Below are 15,273 nucleotides of genomic sequence, written 5' to 3'. Positions count from 1 at the left end.
GCTTTGGTACATCCCACGGTCTGGACTGATCCTAGTACGTACAGGGAAAAGAAAATTATTCCTTACCTGCTAATTTTCGTTCCTGTAGTACTTAGGATCAGTCCAGACGCCCGCCCGGGGTTGCTAAGTGCTGGTCAGACGCCTGCTCGTGTACGTTTTTTACCCTCTGTCTCTCATATTTCTACATCCTGATGTTTGTGTTTGTTACTTCGTTCTTTCACAGTTCGCATTGCAAGTTGCATTGGTTATTTGTGTTCTGTGGTTACAATTTGTTTGGTGCTTGATCCATACTACTTTCCTGTCCAGTATTTCTGGCTCTGGGCTTTGATATTCTCGATACTGAGGATCCCTAGGGGGTGCACAGGCTTATATGTCAGCACCCCTGGAAGTTTGCTCTGACTCCATCTGCTGGACGGGGGACATAACCCCTTCTTCCTTCCTCTCTATCTTCCTTTGAGGTCCACTCCATCTGCCTATTCACACCTTACCTCTCTGAATAGTGTCATCTATTGACTCCCTGATAAATCTGCTTCCTTCTTCCTTACCAACTTTGACTTCTAGCTTTCCTATTTCCTCGACCTAACATACCCTTACTTTATTTTTGGAGACTTTAATTTCCATGCTATCGACCCCTTTGTCTCTTATGTCTCAAAGCTCCTTGCTTAAACCTCATTTGAGCTCCCCACTCACTGTCCCCACTCACCAGCATGGCTGCTGCATTGAGTTAGTCCTTTTTCTAACTCCTCTCTTGTTCAGGCTTCTGCAATAGAGTTACTCCCCTTTTTGAACCTCATCTAATAACCTTCACATGTAAGGAATGCTCCGATCCCTTAACAATAAATGTACCCTTTTTGACCAACACTAAGAGTCTTTGAGTATTTTTAGACCCTCAAAGTTCCTTTTCCCAAAGTTTGGGATTGATCAGCTCTACCCTATAAATTGAGGTTGAGCACATGCAGTGAAGAGACAAGAGTAAGGGGAGAGTTAAGGTGGAAGTTGGAGAGGGGTAAAGAACAGTAAGAGAGAGAGAGAGGTTTTTGGTTTTTTTTACTTGTTTGAAAGAGAGGTTTTGGTTTTCAGTCCTGTCAGGAGGGAAGCCCTCTGCCTGAGGGATTCAAGATAGGGTTCTGCTCTACCCTATGACCAGCTGAAGTGGGGTTTGCAGTTGCTCTTGAGAAAAGAAATTGTGGAGAAAAGTTTTGTATTTTGGAGGTGTTTGGACTTTGCCATCCAAAGTCTAAGGTCTTTGGTAACCCCAGAGAGACTGAGACCTGGCCTTTTTCCCAGGAGCCCAATTTCAGTAGCCCGAGAGTGTGGATGTTAAAGAGGTCCCTAGCTCATAAGGATACTGCCTCAGACAACATCAATTTAAGAAAAGACACTATGGGCATTTGAGTTTATTTTTGGAAGATTCATGGGCATTTGAGTTTATTTTTGAAATGGACTTTCAAGTTTAATTTTGTTTCAGTTTCTTTTGAATACCATTCAAGTTGTCCTGTCTGTTCTTCAAAAGGAAAGCATCTTCATGAACAGCCAACAGACAGTGAGTACCAAATGTGAGAGAGAGTGTCAAGACAGAGTGGGCCCCCACCCCCGTGCATCTAGGGCCCCCATAGGTGTATCCTCTTCCCTGCCAGAGTGGAACCCTACACCCCAGTGTAAAATTGTTTGGGGAGAGAAAGAGAAGAAAATCAGAGGTCCGGGTAGGTAAATGGCCCGGGGACTACTGTATACTTTTGCATTCTAGGAGGTCCCCGAAATGGGGATTATATACATTTAACCACCTTCCCTCACAGTCTTGTCCCCAGTCATACTAACACATTTAGGAATCTCCAGGCTATTGATCTTTGCATCCCTTCCACTACTGTCTCATCTCTCCTCCATTATCGTGCTGGAGTCTACTGCAGAGGCAATTTCTTGTTATAATACTTGTTTTATATTTATTTTCTGATTTTTAAAACGCACTTCCCAAAGAAGGTTACAAAGTGGTGTACGACCAATTTTAATAAACGACCATCAATATAACATAATAACAAACTTAAGACCACATTACATAATTCAATTATAACAGAGTCTGCTTTAGGATATGACTGCCTCACCCATCGCCCATACTGTAAAGCATCCCAAACCCCAACCCTGACTGATCTCCAGACATTGCATCCTTCGTGCCTGCAGCAGCTTGGCAGAGTGTCTCTACTTAAAATCCCATTCCCATGCTGTCTTTCCATGGTTCAAATTCATGTTCACCTCCTTCCAATCTACTGAACTCTCTAAGTAATGTTCTAATTGCCCGCATTGGTGTAAAGTCTGTTGGTAATTTTTAACCACAGATTTTTCACCAATTTTCAAAGTGAAAGTGTGCACCTACTTTCATTTTGAAAATTATCCCAGGAAGCCTACCAGCTAATTTGTGCAGGTAATTTTTCCTAGAAAAAAATTAATGCATACTTTTGAAAATTCAAAAGTATGTTTGCAAGTGTGAGCCCCTCTCCAACCAGGGATGTACAGTCCAAAAAAATTTCATTTTGGTTCATTATTTTGTTTTGGGAGAGGGTGGAAAATTCATTTGTTTGGTTTGTATAATGTTTATTTTGGTTTAATTAATTTGCCAAACTAAAATAAACATTAAATAGCCCCCCAAAACAACAAAAACCTCAAGACGAGGCTTCCCTGTTACTTCCTGCCATTCTCCCCCACCCCCACACTCCCTGCCAAATCCCCAGCTGGGGCCTCCCCCGGTCCCTTTGGGCTCCCCACCACCTGCAAAGAAGCTAGGGCTGGGGCCTCCCCCAACCTCATCTACCCCTTAGGTGGGGGTCTTCATTCCTAAAGGGGCAAGAGGGATCCCCAGTGGCTCCTGCTCCAGCAGATTCCTCTTTAAAAATGGCATCAACCAGCCCTGAGATTGGCGCCAAGTTTGATGTCAATAAAATAGCGCTGGTCTCAGGGCGGCCAGCACCATTTTCTCGGAAGAAGTGGAGAGTTCAAGCGGATCCCTTTTAATTTTCTATTTTTAAATTTTTACAACACACTGAAAATATCTGAAAATTTTTGGATATCTTCGATCAAGCCCATCTTCTGTCCATTCCGTTCAGAACAAACCGAACATAGACTTTTTCAATTCAAAAACTACATTCATTAAAAATGCTCATCCCTATTCCCAACCCTGTCCCCGGGAATGCCTCTTCTCTTTGCATTGCTACTATGTACATAAGTTTACTCACACACAGCGAGGAAATTTTCTAAAAGCCCATTTCCGTGCATAAAGTGAATAATTTTATACCTAACCAGAAATATAAAAAAGAATATACGGTTATGTTTAAAGTTATCTGGCTAGGGTTAGCTAGATAACTTTAATCAGGGATAATCAGTGGGAAGTTTGTCCCACTGAATATCCAGGACACAAGTTATCTGGTTAACCTTAGCTGGATAACTTGTCCACTAAATGGCCTACTGAATATTGGGCTTAATGTGTGCACCATGGAGTGATACACAGGTATTATGATAATCTTTATTTTATTCTCCATTCCTTTCCAAATAATTCTTAACATTCAGTTTGCTTTTTTGACCACCACTGCACACTGAGCCAAGGATTTCAATGTATTGTCCATGATGACGCCTAGATCCCTTACCTGAGTGGTGACTCCTAATGTGGAACCTAAAATGGTGTAACTGCAATTCAGATAACTTTTCCCTACGTGCATCACTTTATACATGTCCACATTAAATTTTATCTGCCATTTGGATGCTCAGTCTCCCAATCTTGCAAGATCCTCCTGCAATTTATCACAATCTACTTGTGATTTAACAACTTGGAATAATTTTGTGTCATCTGCAAATTTGATCACCTCTAAGAGAGACAGCACTGGAAGCGTAAGCTTATGAAACAGTGCACAAGAGCTGCATTTTTTGGGTTCTGAGATCAGAATCCTTGAGGTGAACCTTCTGCCCTTTAAATGGAGTGACAATTCTTTAGATTACCTCCATTCAATTTTTGTTGTTGTGTGTTAGTGGAAAAGGTATCCCAGAATATCATTTGCATAGTTTCCGAGCCTGGATTGTTCAGGGATCTACTGATTTAAGTTTTTTTCCCTATTAGTTACCATTATGTGTAAAGCTGATATGTCTTACATCACTATTTTGTGTCTAACCTCAACATAGGTTCCTTAAGGGAGTATTTCATTATCTCTGCTGTATTGGTCTATCTTTCTGTTATATCATTCTCCGCAGGCTCTGAGAGAACCTCATTGGGTATGGACAGTTTCCTGCTGGTAAAGAAGAAACAAGAGAGTTTTGCCCGAATTACAGGAGGTGCCTTCCTCTGCCAAAGGATTTGGAAATAACTGTTAGTTTAAGGGGGGATTTGGGTGGAATGATTTTGATTGTTGTATGGTGGGGTGTGTGTTTGTATATGCATGAGAGTATGTGGGTGTTTAACCATCCGGGTTAAGTACCGCTGTCTAATCTGTTGCCTGTCTCTGAAGCAGCAGTATGATGGGGGGGGGGGGGGGGAATCCTTGGGACTATGTCCGACGCAGCAGGTTGTCTTGTCCTTATGCGTAACAGATGATTACCATCAAGGTATAAAAACTTGGCTTTTCAGAAAGGCCCATCCTGAAACCAACCAAACCTAGATGCACCCCCAGTACCCCTCTCCTTGTCTACCCCCCTCCCCCCTGCCCGCCCTCCCCCCTATCCTAATGCAATATCCCATTGCCATCCCCCTACCCCCCTCCTTTTTATCGTACTGCAATTTACAAAATTATACAGTTAAACTGAGGTATACAATCTTACTTTAGTTGCAACTATTGTAAATAGATCCTTCTGTAAATAAGTTCCTTCTCTCTTAACGGTTGTTCTTTTATTCTCTATTTCATGCTACCTATCTTTTCCCTCTTCTCCTGTCTCCCTCACCCCTCTCCTCTTTCTCGCCTGCTCCCACCCCCTGCCCCCTGTTCATTGTAATTTCCTCCTTATTTTGAGTTACTTGTAAACCGGCATGATGTGCCATACGAACGTCGGTATATTAAAAGTTGTTAAATAAATAAATAAATAAATAAACAATGTTTGCTCTATAAATATAGACAGATTGCATTCTCCTATTAAGAGGAAGAAACTTCTAACTGACCTGCACAGGTGCAAAGCATATATTGCTTTTATTCAAGAAACACACTTAGAAGATGAAGAACATCAAAAACTACAAAGGAAATGGGTGGATCAATGTTTTCTTTTCCTCCTTCTCCTCCAGGCAACAGGGTGTAGTGATCCTTATTAATAAAAACACCAATTTTGAAAAGGAAAGAATAATGGCGGATCCTGATGGAAGATTTATCATGGTGGCAGGATCACCGCAAGGAATGAAAATAGTTTTGGTCAATCTTTATGCCCCGAACATATTCTAGCACAGTTGTTTTGCTAACTTGGTTTCTAAATTGTCAAATTGGGAGGGGTATTCTATTATCATGGGAGGGGGATTTTAAAATGGTGGCTAAACCTATTGTGGACTGCAAACTGGCTAAAACATCTAAGAAAAATCAGAAAGACATAGGTATTGGTTGTGTAAGTCAGGAGTTACAACTGGCTGATGCCTGGTGCACAAGGCATTTGGAGGATATGGAGTTCATGCTTTTTTCACATGTACACAATGTATATTCTCCTGATTACATTCTGTTAGATGAAACTTTATTCAGCAAGCTGTTTCCATGCACCATTTCTGATGTACCTTTTTCAGATCATGCAATGCTGGCACTAACTTTGTCCTTAACAGTTGGGGGAACTATGCCTATGCGTTGGTCCATGTCTCCTTCACTTTCGCATGACAAAAAGTGTGTTACTTTCTTAAGAGATAAATGGAAGGAATATACAGAAATTAAGTTTCTCTCAGAGACTGGCCCAATTGTGTTTTGGAATAATGCGAAAGATCTTATTAGAAGACACATCCTCTCTTACCAAGCAAGTGCAAAGAAAGAAAAAACATGGAAAAATATTAGAGCTAAGTGAATTTCTCTACTGAGGCAAGCACATGTACATGAGTTATCACAATTGTCTAAAGAACAAGTTGTGACAGCCAGGAAGGAACTGAAAGCTCTTCTAAATATAAAAGTGCAGCAGAATTTATTGTATTTTAAATATAAACTTCACCATTGGGGAAATAAGTCCGGGAAATTGCTAGCCAAATTGGTCAAATCTGATTCGTCAACCAAGGGCATTGTTACCCATCTTATTTATATCTCGCAAACCCATTTGATTACTCCATTAATTCTTAAAGCATTTGAGGACTATTATCAGAAGTGAATGGCTAATAAAACAGTGAATGTCATAATGCCTTTGTATCACTCCATGGTGAGACCGAACCTTGAATAGTGTGTGCAATTCTGGTCGCCGCATCTCCAAAAATATATAGTTGCACTGGAGAAAGTGCAGAGAAGGGCAACCGAAATGATAAAGGGGATGGAACAGCTCCCCTATGAGAAAAGACTAAAGAGGTTAGGGCTGGTCAGCTTAGAGAAGAGGCAGCTGAGGGGGATATGACAGAGGTCTACAAAATCACGAGAAGTCTAGAACGGGTATATGTAAATCAGTTATTTACTCTCTCAGATAATAGAAGATAATAGGGGGCACTCCATGAAGTTAGTTTGTAGCTCATTTAAAACAAATCGGAGAAAATTCTTCTTCACTCAACGCATAGTTAAGCTCTGGAATTTGTTGCCAGATCATATGGTTACGGCAGTTAGTGTAACTGGGTTTAAAAAAGGTTTGGATAAGTTCCTAGAGGAGACGTCCACAAACTGCTATTATCAATAAGAAATAGTAGATTGAGATCTATTTAATGTTTGGGTACTTTCAGGTACTTGCGACTTGGATTGGCCACAGGATGCTGGGCTTGATGGACCCTTGTCCTGACCCAGTTTGGTACTTCTTATGTTCTTCTGGCCTTAAAAACATATACTTTGCTGTCTTCTTTCCTATGATGGGTAAGAGCCCCAGGCTACCTATAGATGCATAGGTTAGGAACACCTGGGAGCCACCCAAGCCACGGGAGGGAGACCAGTGATTGTACAAAACGACAAAAAAGGGAGGATTGATGTGGTTCTCCAGGGCCCAACTACAGGCATGACTTGTGATAAAAAGTGGTGAATCACTTTTTGACATGTCACACAAGAAGTTATTATTTTTGTTCTCCTAAGTTTTTGATCATAAGTAACTTTATAATTACTAATAAGTATTCTCTAGCATGTATGCTTCAGTTTTGTGTTCTGCTTTACTAGACAGGCAGAAGGGGAGATGCTGGATAGAAATGCTGAATAAGGTAAAAGTTAGTAGGCCACACTATTACAGAGTTATGTTTAGAAAACACACCAAGGTCGTTTGGCACTGTAGCTTAGTTGTGGGCCCATAGATATCATTTGCATACAAAGTGAGAGTGAATTTACACACAGAGCGAGAGCAAATTTACATATAGCCATTTGGATTAATTCTTTATAATAAAAGGCCAATTATAGAAATATTTTGACAATTGTGTAACCCAGTTATTGGTTTAGGAATTGAATCTGTGAAGAAGTCTAACCCCTATATAATGCCTTATGATCAGTAAAATCATTTCAGCGAGAGCTTTATATTGGTGTCTTGCATGGCACTGTCTTGCTCTCCATAAGCAATGCTTTATTATATTATTTGTAGCATTTAATAAATAAGGGGTTTTCTCCACAGTTGTTGGCCCTAAGCATCAATTTATTGAACCACAACAACCCTGTGAGCTGGTTTTGAAAAAAAAAAAACCCGGGGCTGTTATTTTCCTGTCCGTGGACCAAAAATACCACCTCTTTTCCAACACCAGGGATCTAACAAAACTCAAGGAATGGTCTGGCAACTAAGACTGAATGCTAAAAAAAATGTAAAGTCATGCATCTGGACTACAAAAATCAAAGGGAGTAGCACTGTATGGGGGTGAAATTCTAAGCATGAAAGGGAAGTGTCTAGGGGTAATATTATCGGATGATCTTAAAGTGGCCAAACAGGTGGATAAGGTGACAGCAAAAGCCAGAAGGATGCCTGGTTATCTAGGAAGAGGAGTGGTCTGCAGAAACAGGGAGGTCTTATTAGGAAGGTCTCGGATACGGTTCTGGAGACAGCATCTTCAAAAGAATAAAATTGGTTTCAGTCAGTCCAGAGGGTGGCTACTAGAACGGGAAGGTCTTTGTTTGAAAGCATAGGGAGACAGACTTAAAGATCTAAATATTTATACCTATGAGGAAAAGCAGGATAGGGGAGGTATGACAGAGATATTTAAATACCTCCAAGGTTTCTGTGCACAGGAGGAGGACCTCTTTCAAAGGAAAGGAGGCTCTAGAACAAGGAGATGAGGGTGAAATGCTGTAGGCTTAGGAGTAATCTAAGGAAAAGTTTCTTTACAGAGAGGTTGGTGGAGACAAGGACAGTATCTTATATTCAAGAAAGCATGGGATAAAGACAGAGGATCTCTAAGGTAGGGATTATAAAGCTGAACATTAATGTGGATGGGCAGACTAGTTAGGCCATAATGGCCTTATTCTACTGTCATGTTTCTAATATCTCCCCAACCCCTCTTTCCCCATGCCTAGCAGCTACCCTTCTCCTCCCTCTCTTTCTTCCTCCCCAACTCATTTGTGGACCAAGGATGGGGGGAGGACTCCAGCAGCCAGCCTTGGATCCCCAGCTGTGAAACCCCCAGTCTTGGACTCCCCAGCCAGCCTTAGGCCCCCCCTAGCCTCAGACTTCCCCCCAGTCAATCTTGGGGACTCCCCCCCCCCCCCCAGCCTCAAATTCCTTCCCCAGCCGGCCTTGGACATCACATGTCCAGCCAATCTCAGACCTCCAGCCCCCCAGACACTTACCCTGTACCCTCCCACAGGCGTGGCACAGTTCTGCAAGTCTGAGCCGTGCAGATGCACGGAGTCTAGTGATAGTCAGCCTGAAACTACAGGTGTCTGCATGGCTCAAACTTGCAGAGCTGTGCAATGCATGTGGGACTGCTTCAGAGATGGTGGGGCCAGGCCTAGGTGGCTCGCCCCATTCCAACGCCTATGCACCGTGATATCATTTGCGCCCTGGTATCACACTGCCCCATTGGCTATCCTCCTTCCACCAGGTCTCTGAGATGCCATTTACGTTTGCCATTCATTTAGTGCTATACACTCTAACTTTCCCATTTTATATTTTAGACTTCTGGCATTTGCATTTAGGCATTTCAAGGTATTTTTTTGTTTGTATTTACAACCTTCATAGCAGTTGACAGGGATAATTTGGAATCTTTTAACCCAGTCCGCCCTTTACTTAAAGGCACCAGGGCTACTTTTGTCTTTATTGGAACCTCTCTATCAGGATGCTCTTAACTTTCTTGGTTTGTTAGTATCCCGCGAAAACCATGCGCTGCTGAGTGATTGCCGGCTTTCCCCCATGTTCTAGTTTAAAAGCCGCTCTATCTTTTTGAACGTTAGTGCCAGCAGCCTGGTTCCACCATACTCATTTCCAGTTTAAAAACTCACCTTTTTGAAACCGCTTTTAAATCCTAAGTACTTCTCTACAGTAAACACATTTCATGTATGTTTGTCTTGACTTAGATTGTAAGCTCTATAAAGCAGGGACTGTCTCTTATATGTGTGACTGTACAGTGCTGCATATGCCTAGTAGTGTTAATAGAAAGAAAGAAATAATAGTAGTAGTAGTAGTAGTAGTAGTAGGTGCACAGGAATGGGAGGGGAGAAGGACAGAAGGAACAGTGAATCAAAGGGGAGGACAAAGAATACAGAGGAGGGGGTAGAAATAATTTAAAGGGATAAGGTGGCATGAAGAGAGATGGACAGAGGGGCACAGGAAAGGAAATTCCAGGCCCTGCACAGAGGTCCTGCAGAAAAGAGGGAGAGAAAATAAAAGTGAAGCAGGGAGAGAAAAGGGGAGTTGATGGTGAAGAGGGCTATTTATTTATTTATTTAAGGCTTTTATATACCGATGTTCCTGTACTGGTACATATCACGTCGGTTTACATAGAACCAAAGTTGGAAATTACATCAAACAAGAGGGCACAGATAACAGGGCTAACTTCGTATGAACTTATAGATAAAGCAGCGAACGACTTAAAATAAAATAAAATAATAATAAAGTATAAACATACAAAATATAAATAAACATAAACAATCAACAAACTTGGATTTACAGCAGACTTGAAAAAGCTTGAATGCATTATAACATACAGCTAGCGGGGAAATAATGAGATTAACTTATAAGATTAAATGGTTACGGCGTCGGACATCTCACATATTGGGTTATGAAATGAGTGAATCTGACCCTGGAGGGCCAGACCTTTAAGTGAAGGCTTTTGTGAAAAGCCAAGTTTTGAGCTTCTTTTTGAACGTCCGACTACAAGTTTCTAGCCGAAGGTCTGTGGGGAGGGCATTCCAGTGAGAGGGGCTGGCGGTCGAGAATGCACGTTTCTTGAGCGATGACTTGGCTGGAGGTGCATATAAAGGTGCCTAAGTAGCTGGTTCTGATTGGTCTCGATGATGCGTGGGGACGAAGTGGGTTAGCAGAAGAGGAAAAACTGTAAGCAAGAAGTGTAGCTTTAGTGTTTTGTGATACAAATGACAGTGACACAAGTGTCATGTCAGCACTAATGTACCTTTCCTGCGGGCATGTGCACAGTGAATTTGGATACTCATGTGCCCTGGGAAATGGGGCGTGAATGACCCCCACTGCCTCCCCCCACCACTCACAACCCTCACTAACAGCACAGTGAGCAAAACTTCAATTTGCTTTTTCCCCATTTCTTGCCACTGCCTCCTGGTTAAAGATGATGCTGAGCAGATCAGCTGCTGAAGAAAAAAACCACTGCACTCACCTTTTCTATTTTCAAGAGAGTGACTTCGATCAAAATACTGAACTTTTTCACTGCAGCCAGACCCTTCAGTAAAGCGATAATCCATTTATCAATGTTCTTTGCTAAAGGCCATGATACCCAGTCAATCATCCTGCAAGAAAAAATAATGGCAAACATAGGGCCTATTTTATGGCATGGTCTACCACGGGACCTTCAGCCCATTACAGATTTTAGTTCTTTTTGTAAAAAGCTTAAGGCTTTATTATTCAGGATACATCTATTAATTCTTTATAACATGTTTCAGGAAGAAGCAGGTATTAAGTGTGTATTGTAAATGATGACATTGTAGCTGTATGCATGTTTTTAGTTTTGAATTTCATTCTATTTTTTTTTTTTTAATATAATCTTCCTAGTATAGCCAGCCTGCTATAGGTGGAATAGAGATATTTTAAATGAATAAATAGTAACATACTAGGTGATGGCAGAAATGGACCAATAGACCCATCCAGTTTGCCAAACTATTACTGCCCCCGTACTAAGAATAGGACATTTAACAGAGTCCTGACTTAAGAACATAGGTTTTGCCATGCTGAGTCAGACCAAAGATCCATCAAGCCCAGTAGCCAATCCAGGTCACAAGTACCTGACAGGATCCCAAAAGGTAAATAGATTAATAACACAGTAACATAAATGAAATAACGATGGCAGAAAAGGACCTAATGGTCCATCCGGCTTCGTATGGTAGTAGTATCTGCCGTTCCATCCCCAAGCCTTATGATTTTTGTGTCTGTGAGCCTTTGAGCCGAGGCGAGATTGGCTCTACCTTCAGGGAGGAACCCTGCCGGTTCTCACCATCGGCAGGCAGATCCAGATGAAGCAGAGACCGGTCAGGAGCCATCTCACGTTCCTCTCGGGTTGAGTCTTTGGGTGCCGGGGCAGGCAGGATCAGGCTGTGATGAAGATGGGACCAGGCTGAGATGAAGACCTGTAGCAACACATACTACAGAGTATTTGGACCTATTGCTGAGGCAATGAGGGAGAGGCAGAGAGAGCCCTTTTATAGGGCTAAGCTTGTGATGTCATCAAGAGGTGCCGTGGGGCTTTCCCCATCGTGGGCCCTTTAAGTAGGTCAATGTTGAGTGTGCATTTGCCTAAGGAGAAGCATGGTGCAGCGGCTGACGGCATCCTGCTGCGTGGAGCTTGGCGGAGAGTTGGCAGCGTTCACTGCATCTGGAGACAGTGGGACCAGCCCGGCCAGGGAGGTAAGGGCAGCGGTTTGCGGGAGCAGCCCGCAGACTGCCGAATTCAACAGTACCCCTCTCTTAAGCCTCTCCCCGAGGCTTTGAATTTCCAGGGATACCACTGATGAAAGTCCTTCAAGAGGTTGGAGTCCAATATGTTGGAAGATAGCTCCCATGAATATTCCTCTGGTTCGTAGTTCTTCCAAGAGATTAGATACTCTACTCTTTTGCCCCTCCGGTGGGAATCCAGGATTTCTTGGATTTCATATATTGTGTGGGCATCATAAGGTTTGGGTGGCACTCTGGAGGGCCAGAAAAGCACCACAAGCTGAAGCAGAGAGAAGCAAAACATGTGGATTTTTAAAGTAGGTGGCAGCTTTAGCTGGTATGTGACAGGGCCCAATTGCCCTAGTACTGGGAAAGGCCCAATGAATCATGGAGCCAAATGCATCAAGAGGAGCAGCAGGCGTTAGTGTCAAGTTCTTAATCAAAGCTTCTCCCTCATCTGGAATTAAGGAGCTGGTTGCCTTTGGGCATCTGCTGTCCTTTTGGCTCACATGGCAGCCTTTTCGATCAAGAGATTGGTTTGTTCCCAAAGGTCCTGAAATTCTTATGCCTGTCAAGGTTATTGAAAGCAGTCTTCCATTCATCACTATCCTTGATATGGATGAGGTTGCACGCATCTCTGAGATCCAGTTTTGTGACTATTTGGCACTCTGTAGGCAGCCCAAGAGCTTGGTTATTAAAGGCAGAGGGTACAGGTCTTTGTTAGTAATAGCATTCAGGCTGCAGATTATACATGGTCTGAGAGATCTGTTTTTCTTTGCTATGAAAAAGAAACTAGCTCCTGCAGGAGAGGAGGAAGGCCGGATGAATCCTCAGACCAGATTCTCCTGGAAGAGGGACAACAAGGCATGAGTTCCAAGCAGAGATAGAGGATAAACCTGGCACCACAGATGCGTAGCCCTGGGAATGAGATCAATACCGCAGTCATGTAAGGTGGGGCAGCAGGGTCTCAGTACTCTTTTTGGAAAAGGCATCTTTATAATCCGCATATTGAGATGGAATTCCAAGAAGTGCAGAAGCCAAGGCCACTGGGCAAAACAGTTCTACGAATATCAGGCAGGAGTCTGCACATCCATGCACCCAGTGAGCGAGTTCCAAGGTGGCCCAATCAAAGTGAAGCTGATGCTGTTAGAGCCATCCTAGGCCACGTATAATGGGATTAACGGCTCTGGGGATAACATGGAGGCTGATGCTTTCTGAGCGCAAAAAGCCAATGTGTAAAATTAGAAGCATGTTGGTCTGGGTAACCTGTCCCAGGAGTGGATCGCCATAGACTGAAGATATGACTAGCGGAGGAGTTGTTTGGACGGTGGATATAGCTGGTCAACCAGGTCTTGTAGAATAAAGTTTCCACCAGAGTCCATGAAAGCCTGAGCAGGAAAGCACATTGAGCCCAGTTCCAGTGTGGCCAGCAAGACGAGTTGGGGAGCCGGAGCAGTAAGCCTAGAGTAATCTCCCCAAAAGACCCTAGGCATTGGTGTTTCCCGATGTCTAGGACAGTGAGCCAAGAGATGGCCCCGTATTGCACAGTAGAGACAGAGGCCCTGTTGCCTGTGATAGAGACACTCTTCAGGGGCTAGGCAACTTTGACCCATCTGCATTGGTTCCTCTGGATAAGAAGACAAAGCTATGGGTGTGGCCTTAGCTGGCGAGAGTGGGCATTGGAAGCGTGGTGCCAGAGAGACGCTTCTGCATACCAGACGGATCTCACGAAGCCTATCAATTATGCTGGTTAGGATGATGAAGGCCATCAACAGTTCCCGGGTGGCGAGCTCATCTTTAATTTTCCCTGAAAGACCTTCCAGTAAGAAAGCAATCATGCTGTCTTCCTGCTAATTTAATTCAGAGGCCAGGGTTCTAAACTCTACCCCCATGCTCGCTTAGGGGCGGATTTTCAGAGCCCTGCTCACCTAAATCCGCCCAAATCCGGGCGGATTTAGGCGAGCAGGGCCCTGCGCGCCGGTGAGCCTATTTTACATAGGCCTACCGGCGCGCGCAGAGCCCCGGGACTCGCGTAAGTCCCGGGGTTTTCGGAGGGGGGCGTGTTGGGGCGGGACCGAGCGCAGCGGCGTTTTCGGGGCGTGTTGGCAGCGTTTTGGGAGCGGGTACGGGGCGTGGCTACGGCCCGGGGTGGTCCGGGGGCGTGGCCGCGCCCTCCGTACCCGCCCCCAGGTCGCGTCCCGGCGCGCAAGAGGCCCGCTGGCGCGCGGGGATTTACGCCTCCCTCTGGGAGGCGTAAATCCCCCGACAAAGGTAAGGGGGGGGCTTAGACAGGGCCGGGTGGGTGGGTTAGGTAGGGGAAGGGAGCGGAAGGTGAGGGGAGGGCAAAAGGAAGTTCCCTCCGAGGCCGCTCCGATTTCGGAGCGGCCTCGGAGGGAACGGGGGTAGGCTGCGCGGCTCGGCGCGCGCCGGCTATACAAAATCAATAGCCTTGCACGCGCCGATCCAGGTTTTTAGCAGATACGCGCGGCTCCGCGCGTATCTACTAAAATCCAGCTTACTTTTGCTTGCGCCTGATGCGCCAGCAAAAGTAGGCCAATTTGCGCTATTTGAAAATCTACCCCTTAGAGTTGATGAGTGTACCTGAGCCTGAAAACCAACCCAGAATCCTCTGCTCTCTTAGCCTAAGTGAACTCAAAGTGACTTGCTGAGCCTGACCTGCAAGAATTCTCAGGACATCTGGACAGGCAGTCGAAGCTGGCTCCATACTGTGATGCCTAATTATAGGGTTACACAAAGCAGAAGCCAATGGAGGGAACTTCAGGCTGTACTGTCACAATAAGAGGCACTATTCTCAGAAGTATCTGTAAACACAACTTCAGATGTGTTAATTGCCCTGACCATTAAGATTCTAACAGAACAAAGGACTATCTAAAGAGTGATAGTAAATGGGCCCCACCTTGGAGAAATACTCAGGGGTAGCTAGGGATGATCTTATCATGCTGATGACATGACAACCTATGTAAATTATCCTCGAGGTAGTCACGCACTCTAGAATCTTCTAACCCAGTACAATATTGTATGTTATCTATAAAAGAAGGATCACTTCCTGCATACAATGAGATTCTGATAATCAGTTTGTCGGAGACATGGCATCAGTATCTCCCAAGAATA

At 44.0% G+C, this 15,273-nt stretch overlaps 1 protein-coding gene across 1 annotated transcript in view; it reads right to left on the bottom strand.

Annotated features, from left to right (window-relative positions):
* USP35 (ubiquitin specific peptidase 35) overlaps positions 1 to 15,273 on the bottom strand; it is a 67,802-nt gene that overhangs the window by 31,575 nt on the left and 20,954 nt on the right. The window contains exon 4 of the mRNA XM_029602204.1: positions 10,874 to 11,003. Within this exon, the coding sequence (XP_029458064.1) occupies positions 10,874 to 11,003 (130 nt within the window). The remainder of the gene's footprint in view (positions 1 to 10,873; positions 11,004 to 15,273) is intronic.

This window comes from Rhinatrema bivittatum, chromosome 5 (assembly GCF_901001135.1).
Source record: "Rhinatrema bivittatum chromosome 5, aRhiBiv1.1, whole genome shotgun sequence".
Classification (NCBI taxonomy): Eukaryota; Metazoa; Chordata; class Amphibia; order Gymnophiona; family Rhinatrematidae; genus Rhinatrema; species Rhinatrema bivittatum.
Note: the sequence above shows the minus strand (reverse complement) of the source record. Positions and strands in the feature narration are given on the sequence as shown.